Source organism: Aythya fuligula, chromosome 3 (assembly GCF_009819795.1).
Source record: "Aythya fuligula isolate bAytFul2 chromosome 3, bAytFul2.pri, whole genome shotgun sequence".
Lineage (NCBI taxonomy): Eukaryota > Metazoa > Chordata > Aves > Anseriformes > Anatidae > Aythya > Aythya fuligula.
The window spans coordinates 70,877,640-70,902,512 of record NC_045561.1 but is presented as its reverse complement, the minus strand read 5'-3'; the positions used below and the strand labels follow the sequence as shown (position 1 = coordinate 70,902,512).

Here is a 24,873-nt window from a genome sequence, read left to right as displayed (position 1 = left end):
CCTCGATGGTTTTGTGAGTAGTCAAGTGCGAATGTGTCACTAGGGTAGTGGTGGCATAACTCGGTCAAATATGAGAAATCTGCAAAACTTGAGTACTGTTTCTGGAAAGGCTGTATGGAAATGGAGGAAACCTAGAGCTTCCTGAGGTGTTAAAATTGTGCCTTCCAGAAAATTACCCATTACATCATGCAGTCAAGCACTGAATTAAATTTGTCACAGCGCAGCACTGAAAGCCTTTGCAGGATTGCTTTTTCTTATAGTACTAGCCTTGTGGTACTGCTGCTCTTGGAGGGTAACCTTCTGTCGGTGCAGCACTCATTCAAAATTCATCTTTGAATTTTGCTGTATCGAGCTCCCAGAGGAGTATTACATCAAGATGCTGCGATTATCCTGAGCCATCCCTTCCCTTTTTACCACTGCAGTGGCATGTAAGTGCTTCTTGTAGGGGATGTTGTTCTACGTCCAAATTGGCTTCTGGTTCCTGGAATGTGTGATGATCACATTTGATAACTCCTTCAGCAACAGCTGGCCTTATGTAATTACCAGCCCCCTTTTTATTCGTTTAAGGCACACCTTAAAAAGAACTCATGTTATTTGATGACTGATTCCACAGCGTTCTGTTTATATTGTGACTTGTTTTAGTGTAGTACAGTAGCAGCCAACTTGAATGAAATAATAATGCCTAAGCCTTGGTTATTTATAAATGAGGTGAGTATTGTTACTCACGTCCACAAGCATCCAGCGACCTGGGTGATGCTGATAGGTTAGCATTCTAACTCATCATCAAAAGCTGCAGTACAATCTGACACATCTCTGAAAGACAGCTTTGATTCCTTTATTGGTTCAGTTATAAAAACAATGGGTTTACATGCGGGAGAGGTGCGGATAAGGGAGCATGAATTTATGCATTTTGCTCTAGCAGTGCAGCACAGTGCAAGGAGCCGCTCTCCTTCCCCTTTCTAGGGGGAAGGAGAAGAAGGTGCTAGGGAAGGTAAAGGTTCTGACGTTTTGATGATTCATTTTCAAACATGAGAGGTTCACTGCACAGGCAGCAACCTCCGGGGGTAAAAGCAGCCAGGCAGGATGTGGTGGTGTTCGATGGTTGCAATAGGGAAGCAGTTTAACTAAAACCACTTTTGCTCTGAGAACTTAGCTGTGCTTTGCACGGCTGTGTTCCAAGGTTACCGCAATAAAAGGAAGCCTGTTAGTTTCGACTGGTATCCTTGCCTTGCTGTGCTGCACTGGCCGTCAGGGGAGGACGTGCAGTGCTGCTGTTGCTCAGGAGGAGGACCTGCATCACCCAGTTAGAGGATGAACTGGCTCTAGCTGCCAGCACTGCATCCAAAGGTGTTGGAGTGTACGTGCACAGCACTGGAGGATTGCTGCCTCCCTTTGATTTGTGTGTAAATGGGGCTTCTCTCACTTCAGGGTTGCCAACCCGGGTAATTTCTAAAATGCCTCGAACTGATTAAAAAACACATTTAGGCTTACTTCTGGACAGGCCTCTGTTCCTGTAGCTGCAGGAAGACAGTAGGAAGAGGCTTTTCATTTAGGTGTGGTAACGGCCTCTCTGCCGCGCTCTCCTTCCATCTGCTAGGAACCTGGAAGCACAAGTAACAAATGGAAGAGTCACCAACCATCTCAGGGTACCCCAGGGGTGCGTGGAGCAAAAGAGTTGCTTATTTTGCAGCTCTCTCAGGGTGCTGTTACCAGCGCCAGTGTTCTTACTGTCTTTGGTCTTTGAGTGTGTCTTCTTTTTACAGTGCTGCTTCTTGGGTCAGGATTTGGAGGGCGCTGCTTCTGATCCACAAGCAGAGTGGATGCTGGAGGCCTGTTCCTCTGGACCTGGGCTGCAGAACCTGGAGTGTTATTGACAACACAGCCAAAGGGGAACTTGAGTTGAATAAATGCCACAGCTGTTGTTTCTGATCTCTAGCAGAATGTTAACAACAGCAACAGAAAGGGAGTGAGCTGTGAGCGCTCAGGGCAGTGCTAACAATAGCTGCTTGCCTGGCCTGCACGAAGTGGTTCACAGATGATCTTAACACAAAGCAGAGCAAAAATTAGTTGCAGTATTTTTACATAACAGCTCACTCTCAGCTCTGCTCATTCACAGTAACGAAGGTATCAGCATTTATTTCTCCAGCAGGAAATAGATCAGTGAAGCAAAAAAAATTGTGCCCAGTTACGTGCACCTATTTTCCCCACAACCCTGATTTTTTTGGTCCTGTTGAAAGCCAGGATCAAAAGAGGTGGGAGTGGAGGGGTTAATAATGTGTTCCTGGTGAGTTCCAGTCTTTGTCCTTTTAGGATTCCCAAAAGCAGAGATGCAGCCGCTTAACGCCACCCTTCAGCCTGCTGAACCAAATGCCGTGGTTGGCACCACCCCTAACACGACCTAACCCCGCTTTGTACCTGTGCACGGCGTGGCATTGCTGTACTGCACTGAAACCACCCGTTAGCCTTGCCAGTAACTGTAGGCGAGAAGTGAGGGCGTTTTGCTGCATAGCTGCAACCCTGCACTTTCTGGGAAGGCGTTCCTCTTCCTCAGCTATGATGCAAAACGTTCTGGACTGTATAGGTTGGCTGTGTCTGGCGTTATTCCAGGATGTGTGTCCAAGCCACTTGGCCTCCTGTGAAGCACCAGGAGAGCAGACGCCTCTCCCAGAGCTACCCCAGGCAGACTGCAGGCAGTGTCTGCAGCCCGAAGCATGGGGCTTGAGAGGAGAGACTACACAAGCACCACAGGAACCCAGGGAGAAGTGCAGTGGCTGTTTTACACTGCCCAGACAGGCCATGGCTCAGCGCAGCTGGGAGGGAAAAGGAAGATGTGAAGACGGAGGAGGCGCACAGGAAGAGCTAGAGGATGTGGCTCAGGTTGCTCAGATCAGGGGGGCTGGAACTAGATCCATGGGAAAACAGATCTGCTGTATTCCTGCTACCTTTTTGAAGGGGAAAAAAATACCTCACAACATTCATCTACTATTACAGACGTAGGAGAAAAATTAGGAAAAAAAGGTAGCTGAATATATTGGAGAGGTTCAGACTAAGTGTGTAAGTCTATAGCTTGATGGTAGTCCTCTGTTGACAACAGAGAGCTCCAAGCTCCTCAGACAATTTCTCTAGCTCTGCATCATGTTTAACACCAGCAATTTACTGCAAGGGAAAAACAAAAAGTCTCCATTCTGTCTCACCTGCTTTCCTTCTTCTCACTATCATCAGACTTAGAAATTTTGCACAAACTTCCCCCGAACTTCATTGTTTTAAAGCCACAGAAACCACACAGATGTGTGCATTAATTAAAGATACCTCCCTGTGCTTTATTTCTCCATGATCGGTTCATGTCTTGTCTTCAGCAGCGTGCTAACGAGCATTTCTCAGTTTCCTCTGGCAGGAATAACTAGTGTCTTTGTGCAGAGCAAACTGTAACTAAATCTGTGGTACTTTACATTCCTTGTGGCATAGAGCTGCACCTTGAAAGATCATTGTTTATTTTTTCCTATCTATCTATTTAATTTACTAGGGATTTAGGTATCACCCATCGTCTGCATGAGTTTCTCAGACTGAAGCCCCAGTAGGATTTTGATACCACAGAGAAAGCAGCAATTTCAGGCAGATAGGAGTAGAATTCCTTATTTGAGTGTTCTAAACTATGTGAATTATGTAAGCATCGTATAAAAAAATAAAAACACTAGCAAATAGCAGAGAAGGAAGATTTTTCTTAAAGTTTAAGTTCCAGGTTAAGTTGTCTAAAGGCTAGGAAGTTCTCACCGCTGTTTTGAGCTCCTCTAAAGACACCTACAATCATGGGCATGCAGCTCATCAAATTACCAGTGTACCAATTTGTTTCACTGGTCCACATGATTCGTAAGCAACCTTTATGAAGACCAGAGCCACTAATGAAGCCTGATTTCCTACCACTTGGGATCCTCGGTTTCCTAATTGCCTCCTCCCCTGAATGCAGACCCCTCGTATTTCCCCTGATGTCCCTACAAAGCAAAAGATGACCTAAGCAGTGGTTTAAAGCTATTCGCTTGGGGCTCAATGTTTCTTGTACTGCTTGAGCAGCTGCAGTGAGGGAAGGAATCACTTCCTGAGACTGATTTAGGTCTTTCCCTTCCACCTAGGCACTTAAGTTATGGAGGAGGTCTTCTCCTCTTTCATACTTGGCTGATGTTGCCTGGTGGTTCAAAGGTTAAGGAGGGATTCGGGGAGGTGGACACATAGCTCATAAGACTTATTTCCCCAAGGAAACAGGTTGCAACACAATCTGTCTTTACCTGCAGTCACATTCCTCTGGGAAGCTTCCAGGCCATAAACTTGACACGGTAGTTCATCAGCAGGCTGGAAGGTCTCCAGTTTGAAACTGCACTCTTGGGTTAACTGGCTTCCTATCTAAAAGGTATAAAAGGATTAATGGCAGCAACAAAAATTCATAATCCAGCAATTCCAGCTTAAAGCAGGGGCCTAGATTTAGAGGAAAAAATGTTGATGCCCTGTGCATGCTTGTGAATGAGAGACCATCACTTCTTGCTGGTTGTAATAATCTGTAATTACAGCTTTGCTAAGCATATCCATGATCCCTCTAGATGCAAAATACAACAGAAAATAGGGCAAACTGACGTCCTCGTTATTGCTTAATTGGAATCTGCATTTCAAGCTTTGCGGGAGGAAAATAAAACCAGCACAGAGGACCTCTCTCACTGTTCTCTGTGTGTAACCCTACCTCTGGTTTCAGGGCTGAGGTATGTGAAAAAAACAGGCAGCTTTTCCCTCATCTCTCCCACAGAGTTTGCCAGCCAAGTTTAAATGCAGAGCTTGCTGTTGCTAATGATCACAGGTGCTACCTGTGGCTGGGACTGCTGTGTGGCAAAAGCCTCCCCACTGCAGTTGCCATTGCCCTCTGCTCTCCTCGAAGGCTGATCCAGCTGTTGCCACCTCTGCTCTCTTGAAGGGTTATTTTGCAATCACAGCAAGTAGAGCCCCAGCTCACAGCCCCATCAAAGACAGAAAACACTGCAATCAGTGGCCTCATGTCTGCACCCACTGCTTCGGCTGTGTAGCAGTCTCTAACTGCCCTACGATTTTGCTGAGAGAACATGCCAGCAGCCTGGAAATTGTTCCCAGCAGAATGACATTTGTCGTCCTGACTCTTTCTGGAAAACAAACAGTCAATGCTTTCACCTTGGTGCTTCGGAAGACTGAAGACAGAATATACTTGCTTGGCTTACAAGAGAGGCATTCAGATACATTTACAAGGTGCTTTCTAGATCAAGAACACAAGGGCTAGGAGACTTTAGTGGTAGCAAAGCTGTCAGTTAGTGGATGGATTCATCTAGTTAAAGTCTAATCAAGCAGTTTCCAAACAGCATTTTTTTTCCACAGGCTACACGACAAAAGAAACACTGCACATTTCAGAGCCAAGAGCTCGCTCTACCAGCTGCACTATCCACAGAGATTTACTTGGCCAAACCATTTTTAAATTGAAGTAATTAAATCTCTACAGTCCTTTTCACAGGGGGATGCTCTTAAAGTGACCTGGTTACTCAATTGCACTAAATCCACGACTAGGAATGCAGTAACCAATTTGAAGTCAATACATCAGCTCGGTACAATGGCCTCGGTTTAGTTAAAATTAACGCCATTTCTGTGTGTAGACAGAGTTAAAGCTGCCCCCTCCCCAGTATGTTCACTTGGCAGTTCAGAATTTGGGAAACACCGGTGTAATGTATGCAAAACAAAGAGGTAAGGGCAGAGGGTTTACGTCACACGTGCAGTAGATAAAGCAAAAGGACAGCAGTTTATCAGCTCTGCAGCACTGGCACAGAGGGAGGAAAGCCCTGCCTGGGAAATGTCACAGGGAAGTACCAGGCACTGCAGATTCTTGTTCCCACTGCACAGCACCTTGCATGAACTCCCAGGTAGTTTATTTCTAAAATAAGGGGAACAATACTCACTCTATAGGACAAAGATACCAAAATGAGCTCAACAGCTACCAGAAACACAAGATGCCACCCAAAGGAGGAGCGTGACCCCAAGCACCCAGCACCCAGCACAGTGCCACTTGCTGTGAGACCCTGGAGGGCTGCTGTGAAGCACCATGAAACTCAGACACTTGAGGGGATTTGCTCAGATGTAGCTAGACAGTGTTAAAACTGTCCAGAAATGCTACTCCAGAAATGTTATCATTTCTGTTTTTTGAATGCATACTTAGAGTTTACCTCGTGCATTTCTTTTTTGACCCTTTTTTGTTGAAGCTGGCCTATTTTAGAAGGCTTTTCAGCTCCCTTGGTCAGGCATTCCAGTCTCTGCTCTTTTCCTTCTATTTCTTCAAGCATCTTCTCCACATTTTCAGCTTTCATCGCACTGAGAATTTCTCTCTTCCTAGCTTCTTGTGTCATCTGATGTCCCATTTCCAACAGCATTTGTTTCTACAACAGAAGATCACGAAAGTTTCAGACTTGGATTACTTCCCCCAATTCTCATACCCACCTTTTAGATTTCCTTTTAAACCCTGGTGACCAGTCCTGAGATATTATCCCCAGCTGAGCAGAATGAGGAGAGACCCCGTCCAACATGGCTTGGTGTTGAAGAGAATGAAATGTTGGTACACAAATCTGAATTATCTTCAGATCTTATGAAAGGAACAGTCAAGACCTAAACTCAAAATAAAATCTGGGTTGCAGGAGGGGGGAGCACATGGGAAGGGTAAGGGGGAGTGGGAACAGAGTTCTGTATTTACAGCATTGCTTGTGAGAGAGAGAAGCCTCGAAACACCATTTGTGTGTAGAACTTGCTCAATTGCAAATAAACAAGAAGGCAGTTGGTTCCAATTTCCTTGTTCTGCTGTAATTTGCTCTCTGCAACCAGCCTCTGGTCTGCATGTGGGACTTGTCTTTAAAAGCAAAGCATAAACAAGGCAAGAGAGGGGAAAAATGAGCACAGCATTTTCAAACATTGCTGTTTATACACTGTGTGTCGAGAAAGCCAGTAAGTGTGGCTGCATTTTAGAATCTGTATCCCAACTGAATGCAATGGTATTACAAACCACGCAGATTGGGTCAAGCTGTCCTGCACAGCCAAGGGTTGTGAAATGGAGTCTGCAATTTGTAAACACCTTCATCGCTACCTATACAAAGGAAAGAATTAGAAACAAGAGAAAGAACCAGAAGCCGATGTCAGAAACCGAAGGAAAAAACAAAACCAATAACAAAAACAGCCACAAGAAAGAAGGTAGATGCGGTGGGTCTTTTGGCAGTAAATTGGCAGCTTGTCTGTTCAGAAAAAACAATTTATCATCCAAAGGCAACACCGTACCAGCAAAAAAATCAGAGTCAGAGCGTAAAGCACTCAGGCCCCAAATATTTTATTTGGGAAGCTCTCTAAGCCATACTAAGACTGGAGGTTCATAGACCAACAAGCTCAGAGTGGAACAATTAAGCATCAGATTTGACTTTTTAATATCACATGCCACAATATTTACCTCAATTACTCTCACACTGGAATGAGCAAGCTGGTTTAGCTAAGCCATCTTTCCCAGAAAGGCATCTGGTCTTGACTTAAGGATACTCAGATGTTGTCACTTCCATGGTTAATCCCATTTTGAAAATATTGTTTCTTATTTCCAATTTTCAGTTTGTTTGTCCTCAAATTTTAGGTACTGCCTCTTGTTACACCTTTCTCTAAGGACCCTTTAGCATCTGCTGGTCTCTCCCTACAAAATACCTGTAGATTATAAACAAGTCACTTTCCTTTTAGATAGGCACAACAGACTGGGTCCTTCTCTAGACTGTTTTCTGCAGCCTTCAAATCATTTTTTGTAATCCATTTCCACATCCTCTCTGTATTTTCCCGTCTTTTTATAGCACACTCTGGAACCAGAGGCAGTATTACAGCACGTTGTACACAAACCATTTTTAATGTGTATGTGTTATTTAGCTGTTTATAAACTAAAAGACTGCAGCATCCATTCTTTCCTTCCACTGCATTCATTTGCCTGTTACGATCCCTGCCTTTTGTAGGGATGCTGTTACCCTGTTCTGTAGAAGCCTTGCTTTCTTCTCATTCTGTATCTACTCATAAACCGCAGTATTTCCTGGAGAGATAGTTAAGTTACCAAGCTCTCTGTACAACTCTGTACACCTGCTCTGCCCACATCATTATTCATTAAATGTAGCTCATCAAATTCACTAACATTCCTACTCAAATATGTCATCAGTAAGCTTTTTAATCTATAATTTTGCATTTATTTCCAAGCCACTGACCAAAATGTTGAATACTGAAAATTCTGCTACCAGTCCCTGTAGAAATCCATCAGAAACCACCTTCATTTAATAAAAATAACACATTTTTAAGATGTCAAAAAATCTAGTTCTTAATCCAGGTAGCATTTTCAGAGATACTGCATAATGCTAAAATTTTAAATACAGAAGGTGTATGCTGCTAACCCACGTTACAAGGTCTTTCCAAATATGTATTACATCTCAAGCATTATGCTTATCTATCTAACTTGTAGTCTTATCAGCAGAATGAAATGAGGTTGGCTTGACAAGGCTTATTTTCCATAGTCATGTCACCTGGCATTAATTATGTTGCAAGTGAAGGGTGCACTTTTCAGTTTGTCTTTGAGGAACGAGCCATTTCAGCACATGTAGCCATGTGTAGAAGGGAGCTCATTATGGCAGTGATATATCCATGAAGCTATTCAGATGGCAAAAAATGTGAAATGATTTTGTCGTGGGTTTAACGACAACATGTCTAAATGTTTCCTTGAAATTTAATGATTGGGTAGGAGATTAATAACCTCAAGGTCTGTAACTTTTTTTTTTTTTTTAATTATTATTTTTGCCTGTGGAATAAAATATCAAATGCATTTTTTCTTCTGCAAAAACATAGATCAAGCAATGTTGATCACATATATGAATATAGTACCTGCAGCTGTCATTTTGGCATGTGACTTAAACTTTATACAAGATGCTACAGATTTTCCCTAGTTCTCTCTACCTGCAGTTGTGAAAAAGCTCAAATGAACACACTATTTCAGTGCTATAAAATACATATCTAGCTTCAGTAATTGTATCATGCAGTTGGTTTTGAATCCATTCCTCTCACAAAATAACAGTAGGCAAAATCCTCATTAAAGCAAGTGAGATGGAGAGGAGAATTCAGCTTGCTATGCTGATGAATCTGGAGCTCTAACTCAGATACCTGTTTATGTAGCAGTTTCTTTAGCTTGTCATTGTCTGCTTGAGATTTTACAAGAGCTTTCCTTATGGACGTGAGCTGACCATCCAATGAAGTCACCTCTTGTTCTGCCATCATCTTAGCATTCAGACACTCTTTTTTGTTTTGAACAGCTTCCTGTAAACAAAGTAAATAACAGGAACAGTTATGAGAGCAAGGATTTTCTCTCTTCCATATAACAACAGGTTTCTTGAAAGATAATCTCTAAGAGATTTTTAGTAGAGCAGGATTGAATTGTTCATATTTTCTTCTAACTGAGGCTGGATTATTTTAAGGCAAAATGTGGAACAGAATGGACAAGACAGGTTCATTAAAGATTAAAATCTGCATTTTTTTTCTTGCTTTGACCGGAGTTACAGGCATAAATACTCCAGCTGGAGATGACAGTATTTTTTAACTAAAATAATAACAATCTTTCATGAGGGTACTACTGCACCTCTTTAATTACATCCACATCAACAATTCAAGCTCTTTTGTGTAAACAAGCGCAGAACAAAACTTCATCTTGTTTGTGCATTAGAAAGAGCTGTCCATCTACTAATGTGTTTATTCCTTTGTTATCTGTAAAGGAAAAATGTGTGTGATGTAGCTTATTTTCCTTCTGGGTAGGGTCTTTTTGTTTGTTTTAAACACAAATGTAAATGTATATATATATATACATGATATTATGTCAGGCACAGATTTAACAGCTCTTTCTCCTTCCCCATTATAAGCAAGCTCCAGGATCCTCTGCACTTGAGTGGAGGATGGTGAAATACCAGTTTTTAGATATGCAGGGTCATTGCAGAGTCAGACACAAGAAAGTTCTGTCTCAGCAAGATGAGCTAGTTCAGCATTTAAAAAAGCCAAATTTTCCCATTTATTTTTCTTTCAGACTTTTCTTTTTTTTAAATACTGTGAAGATAATTCTTATTTCTTATTTAAATCCACAAGTTTTCAATAATTCAATCCATCTTTGGCTGATCTACATCTAATATAAATTAATAAATTAATAAAATACCAATTTAGCATCTCTGTGATACAGTTGAACTGAATACATACATATTCAGTTTTATTTGGCTTCAAAATTAACAAGTACAGAAAAAAGATTTTGCTTTCACTCTTTTTAAGTTAACAAATATGATCCACTCAGCCTTCCCTTTGCTTGACATGTGCAGCTAATTAACCTATATAACAATCAATAACCTGTTTGTTCCATTCTAATCAGCCTCATTTAAAGCAGTGAGGCACTTTTCTTTCCATCCATCTTCACTTTAGTTTAATTTAGTCATTTTTGTGCTTCATCTTGTATTTCTGTAATTAAATTTATAAACCTCATGCTGTGTTCTGCTTTGTTTAAGCAGATACCAATTTCAAAACAAAACAAAACAAAACACAATGTCAGCCTTCTCTTAAGCAAACTGTCTACTTCATTTTCACTTCATATCTGCCTGTCTTCTTTTTCATATGGTTTGGTCAGTTGTGATATAGTTTATTTTGATATAATATTATAGTTATTCTTCTAAGTCAACAACAGAATTAGGAATACTGTAGGCTGCTCATACTTCCTAGGCTCTTGCTTCAAGCAAGCATCAGTGATTTGTTTCATGCCCTTCGCAGCTGAAGACCACCCTTATACCTGTAACTTAGAGGGGAAAAAGTTTTATATCTAAAACCTGTGGTTATCTTGAAAGCCTATAAACTCACTGAATAATAATGAGTCTGACCAGTTTAGCAGACACTTAAAACAGATGAAATGGTAAGGAAATATAACCTTCTCAGCATCCCTCAGTTTTGCGGAGAGCCGTGCCTTCTGAGTGGTTTGCTTCCAACAGTTCAGAGCCTTCAGCTTGCACACCAGCTTGCTTAGCCTGATATTTTCATCCTGCAAGAGCTGCAGCTGTTCCTGCTACAGAAGACATCCGTAAAAGTAGACACCCACGAAAATTACCTTCCCCAAGACATGTATGTGGTTTTGAAATAAATACAATTGAGAAAGCAGACAACTATTTGCATTTCATTCTAATTTTCAAATGTTCAAACTTTGAACCAGCACAGCCTTTGGCAATAAACTTTATTACTGTGTCTCCAGGGAAACAGGAAATGTGAACATTGTCCAGGGACTGGGGAAAAAAATGGAAGAAATCTAATCCAAAATAGCAAGCAGGTAAGCCCCTCAGAAATGAAGCATGGTTAATGGTGATAAACACTGTAATTATGCCAGATGGAGATTCTGGTTCATACACTATTAGTAGCCTGGTTCACCCTAATTACAATGTCCTTATTAAGAACAAAATTAGAAGATTCATGAGAAGTATAGTCATCGGGTTTTCTTTTTCTTTGTTCAGAATAGCAAATTCTTCCTGGAAAATGTTCTTAAGGCAGAAGAAAGCAGTTTCTTTACACAAAAATCATAGAAAAAAGGGTTTCAGAGGACCTCTGGAGGTCTTGGCCCCAGGTCAAACCTCCTGCTCAAAGCAGGACTGTTGACAACACTAAGCCATGTCTTCTATGGTCTTGTCTAACCAAGTCCTGAACAACTCCAGAGGTGGAGCTCCCACAGTTTCCCCGACTTGTCCTGTTGCTCCACCGCCTTCCTCATAAAGAAGACTTCCCGATGTCTAGCACAAGCCTCCCTCACCACAACTGGTGCCTGCAGCCCATCTGGTGCTACCAAGATGAGTTCAGCTCTGGTTTAGTTTGCTGTAGTTGAAGGCTGCTCTTAGATCACCTCTTGAACTCCTTTCTGCCTGCCTAAACCAGATCAGCTCCCTCAAATTCTTGTAGGCAATGTACTCCACAGCAGGCCAGTGGCCATTTTGGCAGCCACCCGCTAGACTCTGCATTTTCTCAAGCTCTCTTATACCACCAGGCCCCTCTACAGGGCTCTGTGCCAGGTACCACCTCATCAGTGCTGAGTAGAATAACAATATTCATCTGTCTTATGGCCATTCTTAACAGGTCCTTTTCAGCTGCCACTCAGCCAGGTGGCTCCCAGCTTGTACCACTGCATGGGGCTGTGCATCTCCTTTGTAGTTCTCCTTAAAGACCTTCACAAGGCTTTTGTAAATCCAGTCCTCCATTTTTCAAGGTGTCCCTGCACTGAAGCTCTACTATCAGGCACAGCACTGTCAGCTGGTCGAGGGAAGGGATTGTCCCACTCTTCTCTGCACTGGTGTGACCTCACCTTGAGTACTGGGTATAGTTTTGGGTGTCACAGTATAAGAAGCAAATAAAGCTATTAGAGACTGTCTAAGGGAGGACTGCAAAGATGGTGAAGGGTTTGGAGGGGAAGATGTGTGAGGAGCAGCTGAGGTCCCTTGGTTTGCTCAGCCCCAAGCAGAGCAGGCTGAGGGGAAGCCTCATGGCAGCCTGCAGCTCCCTCACGAGGGAAGCGGAGGGGCGCTGAGCTCTGCTCTCTGGGGACAGCGACAGGACCCGAGAGGACGGCATGGAGCTGGGACAGGGGAGGGTCAGGCTGGGGGTTAGGGAAAGAGTCTGCACCCAGAGGGTGGTCAGGCACTGGGACAGGCTCCCCAGGGCAGTAGTCATGGCACCGAGACTGCCAGAGTTCAAGAAGCATTTGGACAATGCTCTCAGACACATGGTCTGGTTTTTGGGAGGTCCTGTGTGGAGCCAGGAGTTGGACTTGATGATCCTTGTGGGTCCCTTCCAACTCAGGATATTCTATGATCTAGTGTCAACTCACCTTCTTATCCCGTGTGGCCCATATTAGTTTTATCTGAACTTTGGCCTTCCTAATTTCATCACTATAGGTCTGAACTCTGTGATTCTACCTTTGTGGCCTGTCCATGTTTCCTCTACTTGCAATATCTCTTTCTGCATTTTAGTCGTTTAAGAAAATCCTTGCTAAGTCAAGTAAGGCCAAGTTTCTAATAAACTCCCTGGTCTTCCTGTACAACAGAGCAGTTGGTTTTGAAATCTTAAGTTTTCTTAAAAAATCAACCGGCTTTCCTAAGCACCTTTTCCCCTCTTGGAAGTTTCCACAGAGGTTCTGCCTAGCAATTCCCCAAAGAATTCTGCTCTCCAGAAGTCTCAAGTCGCAGTGCTGCAGCATAATTTTGCAACCTTCCTCCTGATCCTGAAATCTTTTCAGTCACTGCAGCCTCAGATGACATCTGTGATGATACCACCAGATTTTCCCTGTTTGTGAGCAGCAGAAATAGGGATTTACCCTGGCTGGCTCTCTAGCATTTGCATTTAGGATATTATTACTAATGCTGTCTAGGAACTGCCTGTGCTTTCAAAATGCTTTGTTCTGCTTCCAGTAGATTTCCACAGGGATAAAACCTCCATGAAAACCAAGGCCTCAAGTTAAGACTGCTTTTCTTAGCATCCAGTAGACAGCCTATCCAATTTATCCTCTTGATCAGGTAGTCTGCAGCGGATCCCCACCACGGACATTAATAATCACCAATGTTCCTCCCTCCCCTGACCTTGACTCATAGGCTTTCAGGAGTACATCTCCACACTCACACAACAGCTCTGTCCAGAGAATGAACTCCATACAGATTCCAATTCTTGCTCCTCTTCCCTGCTGGCCCTTCTTAAAACACCCTGTAACCACCCAGGACCATGCTCCACCTGCGTGCACCAAGTTTCCATGACCCTGCCCACACCATAGCCATTGGACTGCATGTGAGCTCTCTGCTCTCCTTATTCACTGCCTCTGCACGCTGTCCTTTCCCAGTGGGAACGTGGACATTTCCCTGCAGCCTTCTCAGGCGTGGAACTCTTTCATTTCCACTAGTTCCTCGTTTACTTCTGGGCATTCCTATCCCCCAGGTTCACTGGGAGGGTTGAAAGCCCTTCTCTCTACAGTGGTATTACATTTATATCCTGTTTCACAAACTTCTCTGCTTGAAAGATCTGGAGGCATATTTGCTTCAGACAGAAGTATTTAGCCATTACCCATTTGATCTCATTTGTATTCACTGACTGACTACCATAGTTTCAGTACAAATTGAACTTTACCAAGGAGAGATGTGTTTGACTATAAAAGGGATTGATTTGGAAATTGTAGCCTCAAAATTACTTCCCAGGCTTTAGTTTATAACTCCCAGAACATCAATTTGGGGGGCACTTTTTCAAAACAAAGTTGAATATATTCTTATTCTAAGTAACCCCAAATGGAAAAAAAAGGATTCGGTCCCCACTTTTTTATGTGAACAGCTTGCACAATAAGATAAAACACCTATCAACACATTTATCTGGGTCACTGCAACTTCATTTTCTGTTTCCTCCCTGCAAAATTGGGAAAATGACAACAGATGACAGCACAGTCTGACGTGATTGAATATGAGTTCACTTTTACACTTATTCAGATGGAAGTTTAACCTCTGATGTTCACCTACATAGGAACTCTGTTTTATCTGTCGTGACTGAAACTAACACCATACTTTCTAAGTTTAAAAACAAACTCAATTCAAATACATGCAGATATTCAGGATCTAAGGACTGCGTCTGGCTGAAAATTTCTGTACTTGGAGTAGAAAGAAACAATCAAAGATGATTGATTCACGACAGCCTGACAAATGAGTAGCCATTAAGAGTCTAGTAATGGGCCACCTCTATGCTCTTCACCCAGTGGATGTCCAAGATAGAATGCAGTAACTTAAACCATCTTCAGAAAACTTAACCTTATGTTATTATCCTTGTGTTCATTTACTGACACGCATACGTTTCCTTACTTTAGACAAGTATTCTTTCAAGTCACCATTATTTTTGGAGGAGCCAAACTTTTTCTTCAGATCAATCATATTGTCAACTCCTTCCCTTCTCACTTCACTGATGATTTCAAGCACTCGTTGCTCAATGCTAAGTCGATAGACATCCAACTTCCCCTGCAGTTACAAACAGAACCCACTGGAGATTAAATGTGCACATATGGGAAAGCAACATTCAAAAGATTTCAGAAGTCACAACCAGATGGTCTTTCTTGATAATTATTTCCCTACAATCAATGTATCAGGAAGACAGAGCAATATTCTTATTACATCTGGACATTGCAAGGAGCGTAATTTCAATTATATCATTTATAGACAAATTATTGGCAGTCCTGAGAGGTATGGATTTAATGGAAGCAGTGACACCATGGTGATAAAATAGGCTTTCTGGTGAAAAATGCTCTCACCCTCAGGACTGCAAAAGGAATTTCAGTATTCCTCAAGTCACTCTTGTCCTGATCACAGACATTGACGGGCTTATGGACTGTGAATAAAAACCCTGGGGATCTGCTACAGGCAGTTGTTCTATAGCAATAGTTGCTAATAGTTGCCCTATTGCGACACATGGTCACAGTCAGGTCAATTTTTATAGGCTAGACTGCGGTATCCTTATTTTTGTAAGTAATGACATATGATAGTGCAACACAGAAATAAGCAGACTACTTGAAAAACAAAGGCATTGTTAGAGTAAGCAATGCTATTACACACTGGACATAAAGTTTTCAAGAAAAATAATGTAGAATATTACAAATTGAAGTATTATATCCAAAAAGTTCCTCCACAGTAACCAAAAAGAGCTTCTATCACTCTCTCTAATGTGGTACCTGTTCCACTGAGACTATGCCTCCTGTCTTGGAACAGGTACACAATTTTTCTACCAGACATTTTTACAGGATGCTTCTAAAATATACAGGAGGAGATAAATGATTCACCCACTCATCCACCTGGCACACTATAGCAATTTATTCCTTTGAGTGCTACACATACTGGCAAATTATCAGCAGCACAAAAAAGACCAATTAGGTACCCCATCTTATTTTGTACCTACTTTTAGATGGACACAAGTCACAAATAGGTTCTGCACTAATGATTCATATTCATCCCGCACTTCTTTCCTTATCTTCTCTTTGAGACTGAGATTTTCTTCCTCTAAGTCAGCGACCTGGGCTCTGAGAGCGGTTATTTCCATAATCATTCCATGACTCAGCCCCGCAATCTATCACAGCAGAGAAAGTGAATGAGCAAAGCTGAAGATGAGCAAATACCATAGCCTAGGAGTAAATGATTCAGAGTTCTGAATATGTAGCATGATACAGAATTAAGTATTAGAGTGACAATATCTTCCTATCTGAGCGGCTAGATGAAAATAACCCATTGAAATAACCCATAATCCATTAGGTACATCTCTGTTGGTTTTAGAAACATTTTTTTCTTCTTGGAAACAGTAGGAAGAATTGTGGCAGTTCAAGAGCAATCTTTGAAGGGGGGGGAAGATTCATATATAACCTTAAAAAGTGTTTGTGGTAATCACAAAAGAAAGATGTAGTGGGTATGAGGACTGACAGACAAAAAAAAAAAAGAGTGCAGGAGGGAGGAACAGGATTAGAGATTAGAGAGTAGGATTTGGGAGCCTGATTTTGGGAGATCTTGTGCACAGGTCTACTCTGCAGGTGAGCCTGGCCTCCTGTAGCATAACCTACCTTGCCTCCAGAGAGAAAGCCAGAATTGTGACGAGGCTTTGTTCAGTAAGCTGTGAGGTAATACATTTATCAGAGCAAACGTGCTGTCTGCTGATAAGCTCGTACATACAGACCATTTAATACACGATAAAAACAATTATGTGCCATTTGTTGATATTTGACAATTAACATACTCTCAGAAAGGGCATGCAGGTTAGCACAAATAGGAAGGTGCATGGTAGAATTTAAAGAGATTTAAATGACATCATTTACTTTTCACATAGGTGGGTCATTGCTAGGTGTAAAAATTTGGTCATTCTCATACTTCTGAACAGCATTTACAACCAGATGAGCACAATGGAGGAAAGCTAAAAAACATTCTTAGCATATTACATTATGAAGATAAGAAATAGGCATTGTAGGTATAGCCAACAGCACACTCTGCTTTTAAGTTGCCTGGCACCTCTGCGTGCCAGGTCTAAGTAATAAATGCTAATCACTTCAGTTTCTCAGTGAAATGTTCTTTCCTTTTTTTTTTTTTTTTTTTTTTGTCTTACAGAAAACATTATCTAGAGATTTCTGAAAATGAATGTTTGGGAAAATACACATATTCTAGCCCTACTGAAAAACTCTGTTGATCTTTATTCAGAGCAGAATGAGTTTTCATCTGCTTTGGATGCCTTTTTTGTAAAATCAGCAAAAAGTCAGTCAAGTCTGGAGTACATTGGGGGAAAAAAAAATGGTCCACGTATATTATGTAGAGATTTCTTAGGTTTAAAACTGTCTGCCATTCCATTATGACTGATCATGCCTAAACCTTTGTCATGGTTTCTGTCACCTCTCCTCAGCAACTGCACTTACTCTCTTCAGACTTTTAACAGCCTCTGTTAATTGCTGTAGGCCACTGAGAAGACAAGTGGAACTGGGAACAAGTCCCTTCTGAGGTTAAAGTGGAGCCCAGAGACAGCAGGCAGCTATCCAGGCTGGCCATTCACAAGGATTAAGCTGTCTTGTACTTGAAAGAAGAGGCAGATGAGACAGGGATTTGGTGGTGATGGGCCGGCAAAGGGGAGGGGAGGAGAGACTCCAGTGCACACAGACTTCTGGAAAGTCCTATCAACTTTTCCCGTATCTTTCCACCCAGCTCAAACCTCACACGTTTCTCATCTTCTCTCTCACCCAGCCTTCCCAAACATGCAGACAGTGGAATCAGGGAATTAGAGAGGTTGCTGACAAGACACTGTACAAAAAAAAAAAAAAAGATATGGGGGCAAAAAATGGAAAGAGTCAAGAAACAGATAAGAAACTTTGAGAATAAAAACTGAAATCTTGTAGTCAGCAACGAGGACAGATGAGAAGAGGAACATGCAGGTATTCCAGTGCTGGTGTGCAAACATCCCTGAAACCCAAGCAGTCTTCTCTGCACTGTAGATTTCTGTGGAAGCTGACATGTCTCTAGCAGTGGCGTTTATCATGATGGAGCCAAGCCTCCAACTCTGCTAATAGATTATAGGGATATCACATGATACCACAAGATGGCATTTCTAATTTATTGGCTGGATTTACTTCTTCAGAGAATTCCACCCACACATACCCGCTATCCTAAAAAAAAACACAGATGAAGTTGCAAAGTCAAGTCAACTTGAGGGGAGTTGTTTATGCAACCATCATGCAGCCTACCTGGCACCAGCATAGCCTACGTGCCTGACCCACTTCTATTTCTGTCTTGCTCAATGCATATGACTGAAGTGCTCTGGAAAATGCCTCGTGTAGGAAGAGACCCATCAGTGAAAGCTTAAGTTCAAAGGTTACCAGTATATCATCCATTTTGAACATGAACCAGAGAACAGCAGGCTACTACTACCTTTGCCTCCAAGTTATCTTTATTTCATACTTTCTTCTGGTATTGAGCACAGGAACAGCAGCCCCAGGACCTCCTTACCTTTCTTGTCAAAGACTATCACCATTTGTTTGTACACTCTGTCCCAAATGGGACCGCTGAGCCCTACCAGTCGATAGGCCATCACCACCAACCTGCATCAGAGCCATATCGCCTTGGTTGCCACCTTCTTCCACCGCATGCAGCTCCTGAAGGAAAGCACAAAGGTGCACAGTGACTGTGCTCGTGTAGCCCAACTCCACCTCAGCAAATTCCCAGCCTGACAGCTCGGCTTTCATTTTCACTTAGCAAGTACCTCCCACCCAGAGAAACCTCTTTGCCCTGTTCTTGAAGAGTAGAATCAATGCTCTGAGCATACTTGTTCTTTTTGGTAAAGTAGATGATGCAGCTGCTGGAGAATATTTTCATAAAACATGGAGTAGGTCTCAAAGTTGCTGCGTTCTCTGGCCATGATGTCACAGCCCAGTACAGTAAGACACTGTTGTAAATGGCTTTTTTTTAAAGTAACCTAGGAAAAACAAAAAAGAAATCTTACAGCTTGCCTGAGTCACAAGCTGCTATATACAGCATATTGTCAAAATGAAATATGGTCACCTTGTTGTAAATTAAATGTTTCTGTGATACCAAAGTGATGCAAAAATAAAATTATTCAATGTAAATGTTTTTACCCAATCTACAGTTTCACTGATCTAATGGTAAACAAATTTGTCAGGTTTTTGACTGGTTCTAGCTGGAACTGTATAACGTATTTCTTTCTATCTGAAGCTAAAAGACAATTTTCAGTAGATAAATGTTTTCAGCAGCTCAGAAACTACCTGAGCTGTTGGGCCCCAACATCCCTTTTCTCAAAAAAAAAAAAAAAAAAAAAAAAAAAAAAAAAAAAAAAGCACCTGAAATGGTCATTTTGTCGTAAATATTTTCTTTAGATTTCACTGAAAAGAAAGAAAAACAAACCTGCTTCCTAACATAATTCTGGACCCCTGATTTAGCACTGATTCAGGAAGAAGAATTTCCCCTGCTTAAACTGTGCATAAAGCCCTGCAATCCTGCACTGCAGTTGGACATAAACCTGCAGCCCTAACTCATCCTCACGTTATTACAGTCCTGAGATCTGACATAAAGCTGTCACAAGGCAGCAGGGCAATACACAAGCTTGCTGCCAATACTGTTATTACAAAACAACATAATCTGAATATGAGCTCAAAAGCTTAAGAAATGTGTTTCTCTTTTAGGTCAGCGATTGACAAGAGCTTTAATAAACAAAGCTGTAAACATGGCTTAATTGTCGCTTCGATAGAAATGCAGAATATGTACCTCTGTATCTGATTCTTGGTAGTTTTCCATCAGCCTTTGAACAAATGTTTCAACGATCTGTGGTCGTACAACTGAGAAATTTTCTTGCATTACCCTATGTTTCCAGAGCTCTGCAGGAATAGAGGGAGAAAAAGTAAAGAAAAGAAAAGAAAACAAAACAGACCACACATCAGTGGGTATCGCTGTCACAAAATATTGATCCCTCAGTAATCCCTGGGATTTGACACTGGGCGTGCTGTACAGCTTAAGGTTTCTCAGCTTTCCTAAAATGTTTACAACAAAAAGTAAATGTCATTGCAAACAGATTGCAAAAGCTGTGTTGAGCCGCAATATCACATTTGTTCTGGTATCAAAGCCAAAATGCAATTTCATTATGGAGCAGTTCCGTCAATAATGACCTGGCCCACAATTGTGTATAGGAGTTTTCTGTAAATACTGAGAAAGGAACATGGCTTTTGTGTGAAATTGAACATTTCTGTACAGTAATTATGGCTGCCTGCAACCTCAGCCAGAGGCAGTTGGGCATATTTTTCATCCCTTTTATTTCCACTTTTTCTTTTTGTATTATATGTGCCTGTGAATACACATGCTGTCACTGTACAAAGTAAATATGTAACATGCTAAAAAGTCTGGCATTTAGATTGCATTGCTATGCCTAAGATATTAACACTCCATTACAGAGGAGGAGAGAAGTATTTTCTTATCAGTCTGTTTCAAGCTGCCTGCAAATTCCAGAATAATTAGAGTTCAGTGCTGTCTGCAACATTGTCTTTGCAATGATTATGGTTAAATGCTCATCTTATAATGAGAAAGTCAAATATTAGATTTAGGGAATCTGAATTTGTTGCCATTTTTGATCAATGATACCCTCCCATGGTTCAGCTGGTCCCTGGCCTCCAAATGGGGATGTGGGGAGCTGAGACCAAACCTGCCCTCTTGTCCACACACAGGGCAGCTTTGCTTCTGCATGCATCAGGGCTGCTTTTCAGCTCTGAGTCTGCGGCCTCCAATGTGTCCCAGCAATGGTACTTTAACTCTCCTTACCAGTGGGGAGGCTGCTCTCTTGTCTGGCTCTTTCAGATGTCACTAGAGCCATCTCTAGTTTAATCTTCTTCTGCACATCATGGATCATGTGGATTTCCAGGCTTTCCAGGAGCTTTTGAAGCTGGAATGAGGTTTAACACTTAGCTTATACTAGATGTGTATATTGTTTATAAAACCACTTGCTAAATATCGAAAACTACCAGACTGAACCAAAGCAATTTTACTTTCCTTTTTTTTTTTTTTTTTTTTTTTTCTAAAATAGAGTAGTTTCAGATACAGTATTGTGGTTAATACAATTTTGGGGTGACTGCATGCCTCTCCCTGTGCCACACATGCTTTTGACAGAGGCGGGCTCTCCTGTTGCTGTGGGCTGTCCCAGGACCCACACCATGCTCCACGAAGCAGAGGTGCCACTGCAGACCGGCCCCAGTCATCCACACCTGCTAAATGCCCCCTTCAACAGCCTCCACAAGTGCCCACCAGACTGTGACGCACCCATTAATGATCCTCCCCTTACCTGATACACTTTCATTTCAATTTCTGATGCTCCTTTTGGGGGAAGTATATGCTGAGTGCTTGTAACAGGCCCTCCAAAGTCCTCCTCTGTGCCCATTTCTCTGGCTATGGCTTTCATGGCTGGGTGCAAGATGTCTGCGCTAGAACCACCAAGACATGCGTATTTCATTAATTCTTTCTACAAATGACTGTGTTTGCATTTACTGACTTGGGACCTTAGCTTCATTTTCCTTCCCTTGCCCCTGTTCCTAACCTGTGCAGAATATGCCTAAGGCACTGAATATGCCCACTGGGATATTCCCACTCAACCTCCAAACAGGGCAGGAGTCTCTTTTGCATGGATCCTGCCTCATTGCATAGTTCAGTAATTTCTCCAGGTTTATACAAACACAGAGAAAACTGAGAGGAAGAAACAAAGCATCAGCCAGATAAAGCAGGGAGATCTGGTCACCAACAAGCAGATGTCCATCACTGTCAGTGAAGCAGATGAAACTCCTTCCACCTCCTCTGCCTGCTCTCCTTCATTCCTGGTCACAGGTTTGCGAAGTGCTCCTGAGGGCTAAGTGCCAAGGCAGATGTGCCCTTTGCTCCGAGAGGCAGAGGAGCCATTAGCAAGGCATATATACCTTGTTACATTTTATTGCTTGAATCATGCTGCCTTTTAAACCTTTGGTGGCCTGACACAAAGGTTACCACAGTGCTCAGGGAGAAGGAAGAAGGAAACTGTAGTCTATGCAAGGGGGACAGGTGAGGGTGTGGAGGAGGGAAACACGGTGGGATTTTTGGGCACAGCATGTCCCAGGAGCTTCAAAACAGTCCCATCCTTGCCACATGGAGATCAGCCCAAGCTTGCAAACACAAAACTTTCTGTGGTGGATTCCAACCTGTCAGTCCAAAACACCTTGGTGTCATAAGCAGAGGCCCACTAAGCCTTGCTTTCTCCATGCTCCCTTGCATGACAGCTTTGTCTTCCAGCACCTTCATGCTCAGATTTCACCCTTACTTCACCCATCTTGCTCTTTCACTTTCCTTTTTTTGTGGTTTCTGGGGACAAGGCTTTTTAAAAGGCAGCGTTCCATTTTCTACTTCCAGAAGGGCCTCTCTCATGGAAATCTTCCAGTTTTCTATTCTTGACTGCTCCAAGTTGAGCCAAGTGAGGGGGTTAGGAAGAATTCTACTATTATTCATCTAACAGGCTTCCAAAATTACCATTTATTAAAATACTGTACTTAACATTATTTATGAGGCTTGAAATACAGAGGCAGGTCACACAACTGAGAAGAATGCACTTGGAAAACATCATCAGCAAACAATCCAAATAGACATAGAAAAAGGAAAAAAAAAAAAAACAAAAAAAAACATATGGAAACACAGGAAAGAAAGGCAGCTTTCAAGCCTCTAGAGGAAAACAAAAGCACTAGGTTAATAATGAGAAAAAATAAGGATAGATTAAAAAAAAAAAAAAAGCTAGTGAAGGAGGGTGACAGAAGGAAAATGGATAAAGAAGGCAGAGGCTTCCTTCCTTTGTCATCTTTTCAGTCACTTTGGAATACTTGCATCCAACAATAACTTACCCATATTGCTCACAAAATTCTTTGTAGAGAGAAACTGTATTTATATCCTCAGTCCTCAGCTTCAGCCGGCCCCATTCTGCCTTTAACATTTCCAGTTGCTTCCACAGTATCAGGAAAGATCTCAGTAAGTTACATGATAGGACTGGATCCTGATGCCTCAGCAAAAGTTTGCACATTTTTTTGCTGCTTTGCAACCAGTTAGTACTTGTGTCAATCATTTCTGCCAAGTTCTGTGAAAAGTCATAGAGAAATATTTTGCTTCTGAAAGTTTTGTGGCAAGTTTTTCACATGTTCTGCTTTGCTTAATAGCATCTCATGCAATATACAGTGGAATGAAATGTGTGACAGCCTCTTGCACAATCAAAACTTGCATCTGGCCTGTATACCAGTGTCCTTCAGAGCACAGTGTAGGAAAAAACAGGGCTACTTTTTGATTGCAATGAGTAATTCCATACAGCACAGATGGGGATAAAACTACACAGAAGTTAAATCCTTTGTTATATTGCAGTGAGTATCTTCAACAGCAACTCTGCTTTTTTCTCTAAGGAAAAGTATTGTTATAGAAATCAAACTCTTAGCTCAGATCTTAAAGGAAATAGACCTTAAAATAACTACATTTGTCCTCTTCACCCATTAAAATAGGTGAACCCCTTACAAATTGATCAGCATATCTGTTATCCATCACAAGCAGTTTGGAAATCTCCTTTTCTCCTTGAACAAAACCTTTGTGTAGCTTCTAGCAGGTGCCCCCAGCAGGCATCCCTCGCATATATGTCCATAACACAAATAGTCTACAACTTTTTTATTTTATTTTTTTTTTTAAACAGTGGCCAAGCTGCTCCTTTCTCTTTGGCACTGAATAGCTCTTGCCAAAGAAAGAGCTGGGCCTCATGTGGGCTGTGGGGAGAAGTCAGGACAATCTCCACTTTCTCCAGAATTCTAGCAATACCAGCAAGCCCTCAAGGTGCATCAGTCACCAGGGCTTCTCTCAAGAGCACTTAGGATTTGTAGGAGACAACATTGTTCCCTTGGCCTTTTACCAGATGGCCAGGAGCAGGTAAGGTTATTACACTTCTCAGGTCTGGGTCTCTTATGTTCACAGAGATTTGGTTGCAAAACCTAAAGATAGTCCTACACCGAAGCTGTATGATGCCAAACTGAGTTGTCAGAAGTACCTGCTTGCTCTTAGCTAATGAGGCTTGACAATCAGTGTGATCTTCCTCAGCAGAGCTGTAGCAGTTCTGCAAGACATCCTCCATTAGAAACTGCATTGCAGTCAGCTCCCCGTGAGCAACTTTTCGGTCTGCATCACTCAGGTTGCAAAGGCACAGCTGGAGAGGAAGGGAGAGTTTGTGAAGGTCTGCTGCTCAGAGCTTAGCAATAGCAAATCTCAGCTACTGTGAGCACAGGGTTTTTTTGTGTGTGTTATAAACCCAAACAGAGTTCCAGCTTTTAGCACCATGGTCCTAAAACCCATATGCCCATGCATAAAAATAATCCGATTCTCTAGTCCTAGCACACTAGAAAAATGACAATTATAGGTTCATTATCAACAGAAGTGCTCTGTGGTGCTTAGAGAAAGATCAAACATAAAGTAAACAGTAGAACGGGCTTTTGGACAGGAAAAAGGAGAGATGCTTTTGGTTCACTCCTGTTCTTTAAAAAAGAAAGACAGGAAACAATATAGCATTTGTTTGTTTTCCTCTTGCATTGTAGATTCATCTTGTCTCTGTGTCTTTTGAACATAAGCACAAGGCTGCTGTCTTACAGTACCTGCATGTTGTAATTTACATTAATTGAGTTGTTGATAGTGACTGGAAACAATCCGCCATCCATTAGGAATGTCCTCCAAGGAAAATGCATGAGTGTCTAAAAGA

General features: G+C 42.0%; 1 protein-coding gene across 1 annotated transcript; it reads right to left on the bottom strand.

Moving 5' to 3' along the window:
- Window positions 1-931: 931 nt before the first annotated feature.
- Window positions 932-24,208, bottom strand: LOC116487853 (coiled-coil domain-containing protein 162-like). The gene is made up of 15 exons (XM_032185065.1): window positions 24,172-24,208; window positions 22,997-23,226; window positions 21,424-21,562; window positions 20,907-21,027; window positions 19,863-19,972; window positions 18,907-19,056; window positions 18,683-18,736; window positions 16,018-16,185; window positions 14,934-15,086; window positions 10,997-11,131; window positions 9,208-9,360; window positions 6,222-6,431; window positions 4,281-4,395; window positions 1,729-1,859; window positions 932-1,601 (listed from the first exon to the last, which is right to left on the bottom strand). Exons 2-15 carry the CDS (start codon window positions 23,212-23,214, stop codon window positions 1,488-1,490), a joined length of 1,971 nt encoding a protein of 656 aa, XP_032040956.1. The 5' UTR covers window positions 23,215-23,226; window positions 24,172-24,208; the 3' UTR covers window positions 932-1,487.
- Window positions 24,209-24,873: the final 665 nt, after the last annotated feature.